This window comes from Hesperophylax consimilis, chromosome 14 (assembly GCF_061612785.1).
Source record: "Hesperophylax consimilis isolate HC1 chromosome 14, BYU_Hcon_1.0, whole genome shotgun sequence".
NCBI classification, from domain to species: Eukaryota; Metazoa; Arthropoda; class Insecta; order Trichoptera; family Limnephilidae; genus Hesperophylax; species Hesperophylax consimilis.
Window position 1 is genome coordinate 12,588,576 of NC_142849.1, and position 19,295 is coordinate 12,607,870.

A 19,295-nucleotide genomic window follows, 5' to 3' on the forward strand; every position below is an offset into this window, starting at 1 on the left:
CCCGCTATTTCGGTAGATGTTACTTTTGAAGCCGTCATTTTTTGACATTTGACAAGGAGAAACTACGACATTAATAAAAATGTAACGATACATGCTTCAACAACGCATTGAAATTATTAAAATTCACTTGAGTGAATCAAATGCAAATCATCTTGAGTGATGAGGCCCATTTCCACCTCGGTGGCTTCGTCAACAAGCAAAATTGTTGCATCTGGGGCTCGGAAAACCTAAGAGTTATTGTTGAAAAGCCTCTCTATCCTCAACGTGTGACTGTTTGGTGCGGTTTATGGTCCTTATTTTTTCGAAAATGAGGCTGGAGCAACAGTTACGGTGAATTGATTGCGCTATCGAGAGATGATTAATGATTTTTTATGGCCGGAATTGGATGGTATTGATTTGGACAACATTTACTGTCAACAAGACGGCGCTACGTGCCACACAAGCAACAAAACCATTGATCTTTTACGATTGAATATCAAAATAACACCTCTTATTGAAAAACCCTGTAGTAATTTTATGTCCTTCAAAGAGCATTATATTTTTGTTCTGCACTTCAAAGTCTTGTAACAGGCAACCCTTTCGAGACCCAGTTGGTGCCATTCTCTGCCTGGAAGAAATGCTTCATTTTCCTAACTCTGCACTTTCCATTTGAAGATTTTTTTTTTAATAAATTTAATGGCTTTTCACCCCAATGGAGTGTTCTAACCAGTGTCAAGTAATGTTCAATGTGAATTTGTAAGTAGTGTCTTATAATGTTTTTGTCTATTTGAAGATTGATTCCATTTTATTACCAACAAGTCACGTTTCCTATTGTCACAGCATCAACCATCACCACAAGTAATGACAAACATATCCCAGACTTCATGCAACCACAATTTAAAATACGCATCAGAGACTTTTTGGTTTGTTTGTTTGTGGGAAGAAGTTTAAATGTCATAATAAAATAATTTTTATTCAGTCCAAAATATTAGACAAATTTCCAATAAAAAAATGATGGATCATCATCACTATTTACTTTCTACCAGCGCCTATTATTAAATTTATCACCAAAATATATTTTAAAATAAAATAAAAAATTTTGTACTGTTTAAGAAATATTTCAAATGCTATTCCAACAGGCTACACTACCATGCAAATAAAAAATAAACAAAACTACTTGATGTTCAATAACTTTATTGTGTCGAGCGAAAAATTAAAAACAATATAAAATGGACAACATAAACTTTTACAAAAATATTGTGCGATAATTCAATGAATAAGATACAAATAATATTATTACAAAAATATGAAATACATTATAAACCAAAGTGATTATACAGCCACAACACCAAAAGCATTCAAAATAATATATTAACAGGAGTACGTACAAAGCTACTATCAATAATTACAACAATACTATTCGAATAATATATAATACTGGATTATCATATTTTAGAGATACATTGCATTAAAATGAAACAGTACAATAATAAATAAATAACAAGCAAATAAATAAATAAAATGCAACCTTAATACAAAATAACTCTTTGAAAAGTTATCAAAGTTGTACAAAAGCTTTATCAAACGCAATTAATGTTTATTCAAATTAGATGTGAAAAAAAAATTAAATTAAATATCTTCATAAAAAAATTTATAAGTAAATTGGACGGCGAAATTTTATTTTTAAGTAAATCCTTTTTGAATATTAATCAAATGTGTCTAAAATTTTACTCAAAGCCAAATAGGCATCTTCGCTATTGCATTTTTGGAAACATTTTTTCAGTGTATTTTGATACAACCAATCAAAAAAGGTCTTGACTCCTCCCAAGTGACATGAAACATGGTCACACTTAGAGCGATAGACGTTTTCGCCTTCAGAACCGGATCTACCACAGAACAGTAGCTTGAAACATTGGCTACTTCGGTTTGGACAACCATTAAAATATTTCAAGCAAAATAAGGATTTGAAACATTGACCGCATTGCGTACAACAATCGTCCAGATACTGCGAACATCTGTAATATTCCACGTAATTCTGGTTGATTCGATTCTGAATGAGTTCGTAACGCCTCTGGCGGCAGTATTCACAGACAGAGCGATAGGAGTTAATACATCGATTTGCCGCCACCGATAAAATGATTTTGGTCCGGCGGGACCGTCTCACCTCTTTCCCCTCGGGCATGTCGTCCGTGAACTTGACGGAGTGTGTGCGTGACGCCTCTCGCTCGACCCAGCTGTCCGAGTCCGACTCCGCATTGTCGTTCAGGCCGGATCGTCGCTTCTCTGTTGCATACGAATAGAGGAGTTAAGTCACAACATTTTCAAAACACATACCAAAATTCTTCTAATAGATAATTAAACATCATACTGGGATTTTGATTTGATATTCATTAATGTAAAATTTGCATTTTGCAAAATCACTGTATATAACTAACATATCGTCACCTTACTATTTAGGAATGAGTATATCTGTTTTCAAAAAAATTCAAGTGTAAGTGTTGAACAATTTATTTTGAATCTTTCAAAATAAATTTCTTAAACGTTTTTTTCTCACTTAAAATATTTTTCTGAAATAGTCAGGAAATCTAAATGGTAATGTGACAGTATGGTCTAAATAAGCATAATATGAATTTGTGCTACAATTAATTAGACATTTTTGTTTTCATTAGCAATGTTTTTTGAAAGGAAGGAACCTGCCAAAACTTCAAAATTCTACATCAAATATACAGAAATACATATCATTACAACACAGGAAATAATAAAAAGGAAATTCTGATAAATTTTTGTCATTGAGAAGAGATACTTTGTTTGAATGAAGACACAAATTACAGGAATAGATTTCATTCGAACATGGGAAAATAAAAAATCAGAAATATGAAATTTGAAAACCTTAGATAAGTTTTTTTAAATTAATGAAGAGATTGAGATCGTATAAAATACATACATATTTCATTTATAGAGGCTACCAAGACTTAAGGAGTGAAAGTGTAGTATAATATAATTCATAATTTAGCATTTACATTTTAAAAACCGTTCCATTTAAGTTGGGGTTGAGATATATTATTGGCTAGATTTACAATGGAGTAAGCAGCAGATGAACATCAATAACGTTGTATTGAAATAAGTCCAAATAGGATGAGAAGTGAGCATTTTGAAATCTTTATAATATATGTAGGCACTTAACCAGTGGACTGCCGATGGGTCTCTGGAGAACACGCAAGGATTCTAATTAACTGCTTGAAAAAAGTATGAAAAACAAAATCAGCATTGTTTGGGCTAGTAAAATTTTAGGTTCCACTTTTGATTTTTATGAATGGCGCCTCTCTGAAGGCTGAAATTTTTTTTTTTGTTTTATGCTCCAGCCTTCAACAGGTTAATAGATGAGAATTTGGTTTAAATTGCCAATTTTTTATTTATATTGCCATATTTTCCAGAATAATTAATTTAGAAATAATTCCAAAAACCACTAAGATTTCCTTCCAATCAGTGGTAGTTCTTCACAAGGGGACACTGGGGACAATCCCACCCCAGATATTCCCGAAACCTACTAAAATAAAATAAATATTAGTGGAACCTAAAGTTTTATTAGCTCAAACGATACTGATTTTGTTTTTCACACATTTTTCGAAGCATTAAGGTCAAAATCGCATCACAAATTATTCCAACAAGGATCATATTAGAATGCTTGCATGTTCTCGGGAGACCCATCGGCAGTCTACCGGTTAAGGATAATATAAAAAAATATTTTTTCGGTATAAAACTGGCTATTCTGAAGAAACCAAATGTGTTAGATTATATACCATTTTCATAAATATATAAACACATTATCTGGTAAGATGGTGCAATTTACAAAAAAATCCATTTGAGAAAAACAAATAAGTTATTACAAAAATAGTATCAGTTGGAGCGTGGCGAAAATTTTGCATCGGCCATCAAGAAGTTAATAATTGTCTATTTTAAATGTGCATTTCTTTTACTTAAATTTTTGACCGATCTATCATCTGTCAAAGATTGACTGTATCTGAATCTCTAAAGATTTTTAAAGTTTACTAATGATGTTCGAAAGGTAAATTTCTGATGTCTCTCTAATTTATCAACAAAAAAATATCAATTTTTCACTTGTAGCAAACACTTTGTGGGTATACATAATTATAATAATTAAAATAAAATAACTTTGTTTAAATACCACTTTATTGTATATATTTATAACCAACCGGTTTCAGTTCTCATATTTTGTAATAAATTCCTGTACAATAGTATCCCCAACATCGCAGTAAATAAAAACCATGGTTGGCGTAGAATTTTATACATTAATAATTTCTCGTCCTCATGTGTTTTAAAATTTCCAACAGAAATTAAAGCCGCTTTTTATACCAATAATAACCTAGGTAAACTTTTAATTAACTCAAAAGATAAAGAAAATAATTTAAGCCATTCTGGCATCTATAAACTTAAATGTAACGACTGCGAAGCATTTTACATTGGTAAAACTGCAAGAAATGTTCAAACGCGGGTAGTTGAGCACTTGAGATGCTTAAACAACATAGGTTTTTCGGAATTTGCAACACATTTAATAGATAAAGATCACTCATTTGATAAGCCTTCAGGTGTAGAAGTATTACATAGAAACGGGATAGGTCTACGCCTCAACAATTTAGAAGCACTCGAGATAAAAAAATCCCTTAAAGTCAATAAAATCAATTTACTAAATAAACAATTAGATTTAACAAACAGCCCCATTTTAAATATATTTCCATTTCCTGCACCTATGTTTACCCCCTCTCTCCTACCTAAGTCTTCCACCCCCACTAAAGTTGATGTTCTCTCTCCCTCTTCCAGCTTAACTATAAGTACCCATACACCTTTGTAATTAATTTAATATGTTTTTATTAACCCTGATGAAGGTTCGGGCTGAACTGAAACCGGTTGGTTATAAATATATACAATAAAGTGGTATTTAAACAAAGTTATTTTATTTTAATTATTAAAAAAATATCATTACATTGTAAAGAAAATTGACAATATTTGATCTTGATAGGCAATGATCCTGAGGGAAATATTGTATAAATACCTTCAGCATCACAAATCCTACCATAATTATAATACCTATCGAGATTTTAATTTATTTTGTGATTAGACGTCTGATTGGTTGCAATTGTCCAAGAATAGTTTATATATTCTCCGGACAGTGAGATTTCAGTACACGTAAAAAATGTCAGCACCACAGACATAAGAATATACAGGGTGTCCGGAAACTCGTAGTACAAGCGGGAAACTGGTGAATCTACATCACATTTGGAGTCGATTTTGTAGTATATATTTTTTTTATTTGAGCTTTCGTTATCGAGTAAATCGAGTTTGAAGTTGATTTTTTTTTTTTTTAATTTTTTTTTTTTTAATCAAATTATTATAAATTATTACTGAAGATCAAAGTACCCAACTAATTAAAACTATTTGAAAGTAAAACAAATGAAGAAACTCGGATTTGAAGCATTATTTTGAAATCACCCTTCATTTAACCCGGTGTAATCATAAAATATTTCTGCTCTGCAGGGTTAAAACATCTGTTATTCAACCCTAAACACCAGAAAAAACTTTAACCCTAAAATAGACGAAAAATATTTTTTTTTGGTTTTTTTTTTTTTTTTTTGAAAATGCTCAAATCAAAAAACTTTATGTTTTTTTGGGTTCCCCATGTGGTGTAGATTCTCCAGTTTCCCGCTTGTACTACGAGTTTCCGGACACCGTGTATAGACTAGAAATTAAAGGTGAGGGGTAAAATCAACTGTTGAAGAACGAAGGGGGTAAAGCTGACTGTGATTCGTCAATAAATCAATCTGACAGTATATAGGCATCTCGCATTTTAATATCACCATTTAGTTCTTAAAAGTAAAATCTGCTTTTGAATGAATAGACATTTTTACATGGGAGCGCAAATTACTCGCCACGTTATGAACAAATTTGCGAAGTCCAAATTCGGCAAAAAAAATTTCTTCTATTTTCAGAGTCGAATATTTTGTTTACGTATTTAGTTAAGACACTTTTATAAGTGTTCATAATTTACTTTCCAGTAACAACGATGCGCACACTTGAGAATCGCTACATTCGACCAGATGTATCTCGATGTGATAGTATATGTTTCTACAACTGATTCATAATATACGATGTGAATAAGCTTAAAATGATGCTTACATATGGAATGTAATACGACAATTGGGTTTATTCTCTTTTCCACATCTATTTTTACAAGTTTTCATATCACAAGCCACTATTTTGCCGTGTTATTTCATAAAATGCCTCGACCATAGCTCGACGCTAGTTCGAACAAGAATGATGACGTCACATTCTCAAGATTCACAGGAAGCCATACGCGAGCCCAGCCGGCTCCAATGGAACCGGTATGGGGAGTGGGGAATAATACGCTTTTAATCACTTAGGGCAGGTCTACTAATATTCATATGTCTATGGTCAGCACCCACCATCGAAGAAATGCTCTGTACACCACTGCTTACGATGTTTGTCAAGGACTGGTCAAAAAAGTCCTTTTAAATTTCTGTTGTTAAGTGACTGAAAAAAATTTTTTTCAGGAAAATGTGTGTTTTACTGTACCTACAATTTACGGAAATCAACTTTTGCACACCCAACTTAAAAGCACAGTTATAAATGAAAACAATATTTACACAAAATAACTCATACATTATACAAGAAGCTCAAAAAACTACACAAATGCTAAGTAATATTAACAGGATTACACTAGAAAGCGTGAATTTGGCATGGAAATGTGGGTTGATTGAGTGGTTGGTTGCTTGGTTGGCGTGCACTTACCTTCGATCTTGTCCAAGTCCTGGGAACTGAATTTCTGGTCCGCCCTGTAGAGTCGCCCGCTGCCCCCGTGCGATGCGTGTTCCAATTCTGCGTGTTTGAGAGTTGTGATGTGCGACGTTTTTCTCGGCACGTCAAGTACTTCCCATCAATTCCATTTTAACCACAATCCAAAAAAAAACTCAAATAAACTGTGAGCTAATTACAATTTGATTGAAAGCTAAAACGGGCCGAGAATCGGCTTTTAAACGGGGACCATTCAAATCTCACGATTCAAGATGGCACTGATCAACAATTTGATGATCGTAAAATGTTAATGAGTGTAAAACAATTTAAGAAACTAACCAAGTAATTTCTAAGAAAAGGTAGTAAAACTATTCTTAGTAATATGGAATCCTGTGTTGATCTTTAAAGTCTCTGGTAAAAGATAATCTTTGCTGTAAAAAGTTGCTCTGTTGCCAGAACCTTAATATCAGGTAATTCAAATTTTATGAGAAGGAATATTACATTCCAATCGCAATATAAATTTTTTTGATTACATTTTAATTATTCAAAGGAAACTTTTTGAATTTGAATTTGTTAAAGGCCTCTTTATATGTAAACCTCTTTTGTATTGTGTTTTAAATGGAATTGACTAGAGTGAAAAATAGCAAAATGATTTGTGTGCACACCAATAAAATAGTTAAGCAAGCCCAATTTATATTGTTGTAGAGTTCTCTTAGCATAACTTTCCTAGGATACAAGAATAAAACTGGACAAAACATTTTACTGTCACCAAATTACATGGAATTTTTGAATAGTTTTGAGAAAAGAACTCTAAAAAGTTAATGTATCAAGTTTCGAGTATATTTTACATTATTTATTGTGTACTCAAGTCTTCGACACTATCTATACATACTTAACTGCTGTTGTTTTCTGTTATGCAATAATATATTCACAATAACATCTATGCGGGCTTAGGTGAGAGCTCCAAATGCCAATATCACTTGTAATTATGATTGTAAAAGGATTCTTGATAAAAGACATGCCCAAGGAGCATTACTTTAAAACGTATTACTTTGAATGTAGAATAAAACGGATCTCTTTGCGTAATCCAGAAAAGTGTGAAAAACAGAAAACTACAGCAGCCATTAGTTTTATAATATCCATATTAAACCTATCTCTAGCCATGCAATGTACAAATGTACATAGCTATGTGATATATATAACACCTGTACATAAATTATGTTTACTGTATAAAACTGTGTAATGTGTAGGTACTAAAAAATAAGAAAAGAAGTGGAAATTTACATTAAAATTACATATTCTACATTTTGAAGATTATGAACTTATATTTTGGATATTATAAACTACTTATTACAGTAGTTTTAATCCATATAATATTGTATATTATCAGTGTATTTTCTTAGCTATGTGCTGAAAATATGACCATTGTGACAAATAAATATCTACACAGAAAATAAAAATAAAATAACAAAAAAACATTTGTACACTTTATGAGAAATTACTTACATACACAACTAAAATTATAAAAATCTACATACATATAAATATTATTATTTTAGATGTGTTGGACAATATTCTTGTGTTAGTTGATATCTGGATTGGCAAAAGTTTCAGACAAGGAAACATTGGTTCACATTTCCAGAAAATCCAGCAACACATTTAGATTACTGAGAGGTGAGCGATCTATTACAACAAATAGTTGAAGGAAAGAATGTATTTGTGTAATTATAATCTGCCGTATTATTAGAATCACTCATTAATTGCAAAACTTTTTTTAAATTGTATGTTAGGTAAGGCTGTATTGAAACCAAGTAAGCGATGGTGATGTTTCCATTAGAAATGCATCAGTAAAAAGACATCACAAGACATACATACACAATGTGCAAACAATGCAATCAATGCAGTGACAAAAATGCTATAAAAAGCCATAAATAATGCATTGTTGTATTCAAAGCGAAAAAAATAACACAAAATTCAGCCATACAAAGGAGAAAATATTCACATGTTCATTGATTATGTACATAGGTTTCGTTCATACCTGGCTGCTTGGTGTATTCGAGCTGCGGGAGGAGGAAGCATGTGAGGACATTCTCTCCCGTCACCAAGTCTCGGTCGGTTTGGAATGTAAGCATCGGTTGGGCTTGGTTCTCTGACAGCCACACGGCTTTCAGGTTGAGATTCACAAGTGAATAGGGCAGATATTCCAATCTACAAATAACGGAAGTTTATACAAATGAGTTACGATTTATAATGGAACAGGTAAATATACTATTTTTGAGGTAATTTGACTACAGTTTTAAACCTTTGAACACTGTACGCTAGCAAACCGGCATGAAGAAGCAAAGTATATGCCCGAATGGCCGGTTTACTGGCCCCAGCATCTACTATCATTACCCCATGGACCTCTTTTATTAATCTTAGTGGTAAGCCACCAGTAATAAATCTTAACTGTAAGAAGTTATTAGTTATAAGTCTAAGTAATAGGGCATAGGTTATATGTATAAATTAAGACATAAAGCACCTTTGAGGTGATTTTCGCACAAAAATTGAAGTGATTTTCGCACAGTGATATGGAAATGATCCAAACAATATTTAATGACCTAAGTGAGAAAAAGAATTGCACTTATAGAGGGAACGGGCTTGTTAATGAGAGAGTTGCGATGTTGCCCAGGCTCACTTACAGAATGAGTGCTCTACGGGAAGTCATTACCTGTTCCCGCTGACGTCCAGCACATGCAGCGAGGCACAGTTGCCCAAGTCCTTGGGCAGCGCAGTTAGCTTGTTGTCCCTCAGGCTGAGCACGCCCAGTTGGCCGAGGCGGCCCACCTCCGAGGGGATGGAGCTGAGGGAGTTGCGGTCTACGTTCAGGTTGGTCAGCTTGCTCATGTTGCCTAGACTGGCCGGCAATTCCATCAGGAAGTTCTCCGTGAGAATGAGCTCTTGCATGTTTTCACACCTGAAATTGTAAAATTTATTATTTAATTATTGTTTCCATGTATCTAGTACATCCTCCAGCAGAAATGCGTCAGTAATCAGAAAGTCCCAAATTTGGAAAATAGGATAAATAAATACAACACAAAGGGCATGTCAGCACATATACTGAACGACTTTAAACATTGATTCAAATTTTAAAATGGACATATAATTTTGTTGTCTTGATTACAATTTTGTTCAATAAAAAATAAATATTAAATAAAAGTTCTATCACACGTTTCAACGGATCATTAGTTATGCACCCTACCTCATCTGAACGGGGCTGCTAGAAATGTGCTTAACATGTGATGCACTAGGTTGTACCCAGTGGCGAGATGAGATAGTAAAAAAATTTCATATAGCAAAATGACATATATATTTTTTACTCCAAATAAGCTCAGGATTCGCTGGTTAAAGTCTTTCAGATACATGCCGATACATCCTGTATATATTTAGAGGGAGAAAAACATATTTTCTCTGAATAAAAGTATCTGAGAAAACCACTTACACTATAAGCAAACAATTTTGATTAATACATATAAGAGTTATTTCAAAATTACAGTTAGCACGACCCACAGATCACAATGAAAGTAAAGGCTTGCAAAAATCCGACATTCCAAATGTTAATCTTATTGATTCTCTAATTCCAGATGGTTTCCGGGGTTTAGGGTTCCCACGTGTGGATGAAAATAGGCAATACTCACATTCCGATATTGACGTTGAGCGTGTGCAGACGGTTTTGGTCTAACTTGAGGATGGTGAGGCTGGTAAGCTGGCACATGCCGTCAGGAAGCGTCTCCAGCAGGTTCTGCGACAGGTGCAGGTCCGTCAGCGAGGACAGGCCGCCGATCTCCTCTGGGAGCTTCTCTAACCTGCAAATTTATTCCAAAATTTTAACTTAATAAACAAGTAGTAGTATTATACAAGGTAAATCGTAAAGGTACCACTTGATTTTAATAAAACAAACTAAAACACAAAACTTGTTGTCGTTGTTTTTGTTTATTTGTACATGCCCAATTAGGGCTTTTACATATGATACATACAATTAAAAATACATTGGATATAATCAGAGAGTAAAAGAGATATAACAATTAAAACATGTACCAAGTATAAAAATATTAACTTAAAAGCAACAAACAGAGTAAACTATAGAATGCACATTCCTATAACTTTATATACATTGAAAATTTATAAACATTACAAAGCTATCAAGATAGACATACAGTTTTAATAACAAGGTTTTTATAGGCTGTTCATTTAAAGTAGGTATTCTACCTGCAAATCTGATTCTTTGCATGAACAAAAATTGATGTTTTAGTAGTATACGAAGTGGTAATGGCGGTAATTTGGTCAAAGACGTCCCAAAAATATGCTGCAATATTATTAATTAAATAAAAAGGATTTGACAAACTACCCAATTATTTTAGTTTTAATATTCTCAGTATGGTAATAGCGGGTTCAGGTGCCATCTAGCATCCAAATGACAAGCTATTGCATATAACTACCGTGGGTCACTTTAAATTTCGTCCCCAAACTATCTCCTTTCTTTCTCTTTGCTATACAGACAAAGAAGGTGAACACTATCCTGTCTGATGTATGCTTTGTATCATAAAAAAATTATTTTAAAGGGGTTTTCGGACATGATCTTGGTGAAAAAGAGATATCTATGACCTAAGATTATTAGAGGGGTCAAAAAATGTCAGTCGAAAGTTTTTTTATGTGATAAACGATAGCCATCTTGAACTTGAATGTTAGTTTGCGAAATTATGTTTATCATTGTTGACGTAATTTGCATGGAATAATTTAAAATGTCAAATTCTGTGGATATAATATTGAAAGAAATCGCAAACAATTCATTGAATCATGTCAAATGTATTCAAATAAAATTTATGTAACAATAGGGAAAAATAAAGAGTCTAAAACAATATTTTGAAATGTGGATTCGTGGGTACAATAAAATGTATGGTACTTTTGCTGTTATTGTTTACTTTTTAAGTCAACTGATGAACAACTTTTTAGTAAATAATTAGATAAATAATCTTACATTGAACAATATTGTACCAACGACCTCAGAATAGGAGAGTACCAGTAAATTAATTGCATACATTGGCGTTTTTATAATATTCACTACGCATTAGCAATTTTTCAATTAACCTTCCACTTCTGGACCCCTACAGCCGCCTCTGGTAAGAAGGCTTAAGTAAGTAAAAAAACTAAGTAAAAAAGTAAACAACTGTTGTTTTAATACCGACAGAATTCATTGCTGCATTCAATCGCTTGAGTGCCACCGTATTTATATGGATACGGAGGCACAATCAAAAATATCATTTCTTTGAGCTATTCTGGAGAAATTACTTATGGTAGATTGTATAATATTTTTTATCAATATATATAAACACACTATCTGGTAATACGGTACAATTTACAAAAACATAATTGTGCAAAAAACAAACAAGTTATTACGAAATAGAATCAGCTGGCGGATGACAAAAATTTAACTTCCGTACACCAATAGATACACACCAATAGAATTAAATGTTCTAGTAGGAACTGTAAGAATTCACTGAGATGTTTAAGTAACACTGTACGAGTAGTTTAAAGAATATGACCACTGAAAATACTAAATCATTATTTTAAAGTTTATTATAGTAATGCGCATTTGCAATGAAATAGCGCAAACCGCTATACAAGTATTAGTTTTAGTACAGTGAGAATCTACTAAGATGTTTTAGTATTAATAGAATCCACTAAGATGTTTTAGTACTAATAGAATCCATTAAAATGTTTTCGTAGCGAGAATCCACTAAGATGTTTTAGTACTAATAGATTCCATTAAAATGTTTTCGTGGCGAGAATCCACTGAGATGTTTTAGTGCCGATAGAATCCATTAAAAGGTTTTAGTACAAAGAGAATCCACTAAGATGTTTTAGTGCTGATAGAATCCATTAAAATATTTTACTATTGAGAATCCGTTAATTGTAATATATTAATCCATTTCAGAAGTAAAAGTAGTAAATAAGGATGGAGTTTTATAATAGATCTTAGGAGAAAGGGCTGCGCGGCCTTTATCATACAAAACTTTAATGAGCCCAAAATACCCAACCAAACTGCATAGTTACTTTTAAATCAAAAAACGTGCTAAATATCTATTACGGATACATGGGCCATTAATAAAACATTTTCCATGATTTTAGAAGCAACTTTAACAATTATTTTTAAAATTTTGCCCTACACCTACTATGTAAATAATACGAAAAAGCATTATTTAATGGCTTAAATTTAAATTACAAATGACTGATGTATTTTGACCGGTCGGTGGCCGAGTTGACATCGCGCTTGGGTCCCACCCAGGCGTAGCGTGTTCAATTCCTCGGCTGGCTAAGTCCTCCATCACAACACAAGCGACATTTTCAGTTTACTGTGGTGGTAGTAGGAGATTTTCAAATATTGTCAGGTTATTCGTAACCCGGGAATATTTGTCTTTCTTTCAATAAATTTTTTTTTTTAAATGTTGGAAAACAAATTTGTCATATATAACTTGTTTAATTTCACCCAAAAAACCCTTACTTTTAAAATTTTAATTCTATCAAATTTTATATTCCTTAAATTTATCTAGTAGGTTGGGCAAGATTATTTTTTTTAATAATTACCATTAACATCACAAAGTTAAAATAATAACAATTATTGGATCATTTCTATAGCGCTGCTCTTGTGAGAAAATCACCTCAAGTACGCTTAACAACTTAATTTTTACATTTATCCCATTCCCTACCACATAGACTTGTAACTATTATTTTTTTTTCGATCTATAGTTGCCTATAAAATCGTGAATTTTTTTACTCTTTATTTTTTTACTCTTTCATAATTTAAAACACAATTAAATAAAGTAACCTTTTGATTAAAACAATAATTATTCACTTATATTATTATTAGAAGTATTTTGGCTTCAAATTAAAATTTAAGTTTTTTATGAATAATGTTTTGTTTGTTTTATTGCTGCTGATAACAATAATAACTACTGTATTACAAGTGTATTGAGTCAAGGTTAATAAAGATGGTTTATCATCATAATAATGTGTTGTTTTGTGCAGAAAAAGTGTGCCAATGCCACAACACTGAGAAATTTGTAATAATACAAAATATCATAACTTGACGATTACCATTACCACCCAGTGATTACTCTGTGAATATGATATAATAGAGTACCTACGTAAATAATAGTTATTGAATAATAATAATTGGATAATTTATATAGCGCCGTTTTAGTGAAAAATTAACTCAAGATCGCTAAAGAATTGAAGATATAAAATTAATAACTCTTGCCACTCAATGGGGTTATTCATCTATCTTAAGCAAAGATGTATGTGAATATTGAAGTGTTATTTATTTGAAGGTATGCGTTACCTGTTTTCTGAAACATCTAGGCAGACTAGCGAGCTCAACTGTCCCAATTCTGGTGGAAGAGATTGCAATTGGTTATGATCCAACCACAGTTCCTGCAGGGCTGGAAGGGACCCGATGTGTCCAGGCTGAAATAACAAACAAATGTTCATATTTATAGATTTCAAAGGGCCAGAAAGCATTTCAAAACTAAACACGTCAAATAAAAGTGGTTTCCATGCGGGCATCCCATGAAAACGCGTCTATTAGCAATGTCCGGTAAAACAAAAATGTACCAACATAAAAAAATATTAAAAAATCTTCCATAAGGTTCAACCCCTTAGTGGTTGAGATTAATAAAACAAATGTTACACACATAAATACGTATTGAAAGAAAACACAGATGAATTCTTGCGTGAAGGACATTATATATTGAATTAAATAAATATTAATAAAAACTGACATAATCAAAACATTGGTGAAATGATAAAATCTCTGATCAATACTGAAAATGTTAACAATACTCATGAATTAATATAATTTTCACAATTTACCACGTGATATATTAATTTTTTTAAATCTCTAAATGCGCTATGAAAAGGGGGGCCCATGAACACATAATTAGTGAAAAGGGGGGCCCGTGAACACATTATTGGTGAAAAAGAAGAAAAAAAATCAATCAATACTGCAAAATGTTACAATAATCATGAATATATGAATCATGAACAGGGATTCGGGCAGCGACTTGATGAGGTTCATTCGCGGCTCACATTGAATAAAGGACATATCAGGAAATGAACTCACCAAGTCTTCAATCTCATTGTCCCCCAGGTCGAGTCGCTCCAACTTGGTCAGGTTCTTGAGGGATTCGGGAAGCGACTTGATGAGGTTCTCGCGCAACTCGAGGGACTGGAGAGACACCAAGCTGGAATGAAAAATAAGTTTGTAATATAAACAAAATGTTGTGGTTAAATTTTTTGACAACATTAATGATCTTTCAACAACACAAAGCAGAGACAACCAAATGATTTTTCACAATGTAATAGCTATTGTGGGTATGAACCCCATAATATACCTACTCCGCATAAATGTGATGATAAAAAAATTATAACTAACAAAGAAAGGATATCGATGTGGGAGATGGAAAATTCGGAACTTGTAAATATGTACTGTACTGAAATGCGTTGCCGCCTGCAAAGGAAATTATAATTTTGCGTCATTTTTAGCTTTATGTTTACCGTAGGCATCAACCAACCGCAGGTCTAAAAACTATAGCAGGGCGCTGCCAATCTTTTGTTTAATACTCGTAATTATGTAACTGAAGAGTTACGTTTTATTATGGCGTACCTGGATAGAAATTTAGGCTGATTTTTAAGGTACGGACGAGCAGGCGGAAGCCGGAGAAGTTGTCATGTGTACTTCTACTTTTTGTGGTTTTTTAATGGTTATTGTTTTTATTTAAACATGTTAGGTGCTTGCTTATTGACTTTTAGCCAGATAGTTGTCGTACAGAGTTGAATTTAACAATAATTAATAGTCCAGGTTTGGTAAGCATGAAACTAAGAAGTACGTCATTTGACTCATCAGAACAGAAATTGACGGCGCAGTACGCAAATAAATTATATATAATACGAACAAATGATAAACGAAGAGTTTATTATTTGTTCTAAGAACGGTACAAACTTTGGTGTGCTTTTTCATGAATTCATAATTTATTCACCTGCTTGGAAAGGGTACACCGGGTACACTAAATGCCAAAAGCTTCCGGGCCTTTTCCGGGTCTTCTGGGACATTTTGAAATATTAAATAGCATCTAGATGATTTTCACTGCGTAAATATTTTTCCGTACATGGTTAATAGGTTTTTCGTCATATTTTTCAAAAAAAAAAAGATTTTGAGACATCAAATACATACACTTTTGACATACGACTTTTTTTTGTTAAATTTGGTATTCTATCCAACGAATATAAAAGGGTGTAAATATAATGTAAATAATAAAGGATAGAAGAAAAATAATTAACCGAATTTATTTTCATTCTTCTTGGCGAATAGCATAGTAATAATTGTAATTATTCATTCATAATAAAGGATAGAAGAAAAATAATCAACCGAATTAATTTTCATTCTTCTTGGCGGATAGCATAGTATCAACTGTAATTATTCATTCCAATAAAGGATAAAAGAAAAATAATCAATGGAATTCATTTTCATTCTTCTTGGAATTGTAATTATTCATTCAAATAAAGGATAGAAGAAAAATAATCAACCGAATTTATTTTCATTCTCCCTGGCGGATAGCATAGTATCAATTGTAATTATTCATTGCAATAAAGGATAAAAGAAAAATAATCAATGGAATTCATTTTCATTCTTCTTGGAATTGTAATTATTCATTCAAATAAAGGATAGAAGAAAAATAATCAACCGAATTTATTTTTATTCTCCCTGGCGGATAGCATAGTATCAATTGTAATTATTCATTCCAATAAAGGATAAAAGAAAAATAATCAATGGAATTCATTTTCATTCTTCTTGGAATTGTAATTATTCATTCAAATAAAGGATAGAAGAAAAATAATCAACCGAATTTATTTTCATTCTTCTTGGCGAATAGCATAGTATTAATTGTAATTACTCATGGAATAACTACTAATGGCGGTTCTTCCTTCTTTTTCCTTTAAAATTGTTGTAAATTAGGTAGAATGCGCTAGTATATGATTAAGGCCACGAACTAAGCGAGGATCAAAGCCCTAAATAACATTAAAAAGGTGAGTCGTAAAGGCCAAAATTCAACCTTTGAGAAATTAAAACGTCTTAATCAGTCATGTCGTGAATAATCGCCTGAGTTGAAAATAAACTATGATTTACGTAAACGTAATAATTTCAATGTGAACTAATGATGATTATGGGTAACGAACACGCGCCTTTAACCCCGTGTCCGTAATTCTAGGAACCTGACCTCTATTAAACATAATAATATTAGATATATTACGTTCATTCTTATTCATCTAGTGGTCTCTCGTAAAGATAATAAAATAATTTTCTGATAAAAAAATATTTTACAGCAGGTACTCTAGCGCTTGCCTAAATTTTCCAAGCAAATACTTTCAATTTTGAAAATGAATCTTAAATTCAAAACAAACGTTCTAGAGTTCATTGAACCGGAGTAACGAGTCTGTTATCTAGTACAATTTCGCAAACGTTGACCATCAGATCTCGCACATTAAAATAGGATACATTTATCCAAGACGCTATCTAGATTGCATTTAGATCGAGTTGAATCTTACGATCTACTAGTTATAAATCACTAGTGATATGTTATAAGTCAAGTGATAGGAATAGATTAAATGCGTAAATTAAGTTCTTAAGCGCCCTTGAGATGATTTTCTCGCGAAATCGGCGCTATACAAATAATCCAATCATCATTATTACACATAAAGGTAGCAGCCAATAAAAACATGCGTTAAGAAAATGAAGATAATGTCGGAAGGTCTCATTCTAAGTATGATACAGTTAAATATGACCGAAAGAAATAAGGACGCATTAGCGCAGTGGTTAGAGCATAATATTATTTTTTACAGCATCGTGAAAGTGTTCCCTGAATTGCGCAGAAAAGTTGTTATTTATTGAAAAGGTGGGCGAGTATGCACTGTATTATATTACATTTTTTCGGACTCACTGCCCAAATTCAAACGTGGCATCATGTCAATAATATAAACTGTTCAATGCGCACACTCACACATACATTCACACACAGATATACATTACACACGTCACCTGGTAATTAAGGTATATACATACCACTTATAAGACATTACTAGGAAACATATCATAGGTACCCTACATAAAATATTTAATTGTTTCATCACTGTAACTCATATACTGTTTGTTTCATATCATATCATATCATATCAAATAAATATAATTGGATGTTTCAAAATGTAAATGTACACGTCTCACATAAAAATAGCAACTTTTACAAACCAGATATATTTTTTTAAATACGCATTTACAATAGTAATATTATGAATTGCAGTCGGATAGTTTTCTCTGCATCAGAAAATAGCAGCATGTAAAACAAGAATTTTGGAGATAGTTGAAAGTTTGTTTAAAGTGATAATAAGAGAAGATAACAGCATACCACGAACTTATCGCCTGTTTTATCTTAGAGGTGTGTCATCTTTTAAAAACAGCACATTCTACAGAAAACAGCTAAAGATATTATAATCAGGGTAATCACAATCAGTTTTCAATTTAGAGACCTCAACTCGAAGTGAAGTTGATGTGAAACCAGTGTGAATAGTATTAAATTTACTATGCTTTTTATTGCTGCGAAAGATGGTATACAGTGATCAAAGATAATACATTACATAATTATCTTTGATAGTGATGGTAATAATCGAAATATCCGTTTCCGAAACATTTTGACGAATAGATGTTTCGAATTAGTCGCTTGGATCCCTGACCATGACGTTTTTAGATTCGGTTTTCTAAAAAAAGAATAAAGAAGAATCTACCTCCTATCCTTTTTTTATTTAATGGTTGTACCTTGTACCTACACTGTTTTCTTATTTGACAATAGAAAAACATGAAACAAACAATAATATTTTTTGGCATTAACTACGTAACAATTTGTATACAGTTTTGTTTTATTGAGTTTTATTTTCCAATGTACATTTGTTACTAAAATTTTGTTTAAAGTATGACTACTAGAAATGTAAAAACTAGAATCAGAGAGCATGAACCCTGTTTACGAAATACTAACTATTACGAGTTTGCTAACCATTTGATAGAGACAGGCCATAGCTTCAACAAAGAATAAACTAAATTTAATTTATTTAATCTATTAATTTAGTTAACAAAATAATAGCACTCTGTGAGTCACGATTGTCAATGTTTCCCTGTTTTGTTGACTCCTCCCACCATTCTCCCCCCCATCCCCCACCCCCTTCCCCTTTAAGATTGCTAGTTAATGATACTGTTGTGTCGACACCGGTATCAAAGTAAACAAAAATTAAGTAACAAATGTACATTGAAAAATAAAACTCAATAAAACAAAAAAAATAATAAGGTTACCTTCATTATTTTGAACATTCAAATGAATATTTCAGGGCTTCATAGCCCATGATGGAAA

At 32.3% G+C, this 19,295-nt stretch overlaps 1 protein-coding gene across 7 annotated transcripts in view; it reads right to left on the reverse strand.

Annotated features, from left to right (window-relative positions):
• scrib (scribble planar cell polarity protein) overlaps positions 1–19,295 on the reverse strand; it is a 412,544-nt gene that overhangs the window by 187,217 nt on the left and 206,032 nt on the right. For 6 of the 7 annotated variants that reach the window (XR_016303147.1, XM_089639514.1, XM_089639517.1 and 3 more), the window contains exons 4-10: positions 14,966–15,086; positions 14,186–14,310; positions 10,485–10,652; positions 9,518–9,763; positions 8,846–9,015; positions 6,805–6,891; positions 2,144–2,262 (exon numbers count right to left, since the gene is read on the reverse strand). Coding sequence is in view for 6 of the 7 variants with exons in the window: in XM_089639514.1 (XP_089495640.1) it covers positions 2,144–2,262; positions 6,805–6,891; positions 8,846–9,015; positions 9,518–9,763; positions 10,485–10,652; positions 14,186–14,310; positions 14,966–15,086 (1,036 nt within the window). In the remaining variant the exon portion in view is untranslated. The remainder of the gene's footprint in view (positions 1–2,143; positions 2,263–6,804; positions 6,892–8,845; positions 9,016–9,517; positions 9,764–10,484; positions 10,653–14,185; positions 14,311–14,965; positions 15,087–19,295) is intronic. The other variant, XM_089639515.1, reaches the window with a different exon arrangement.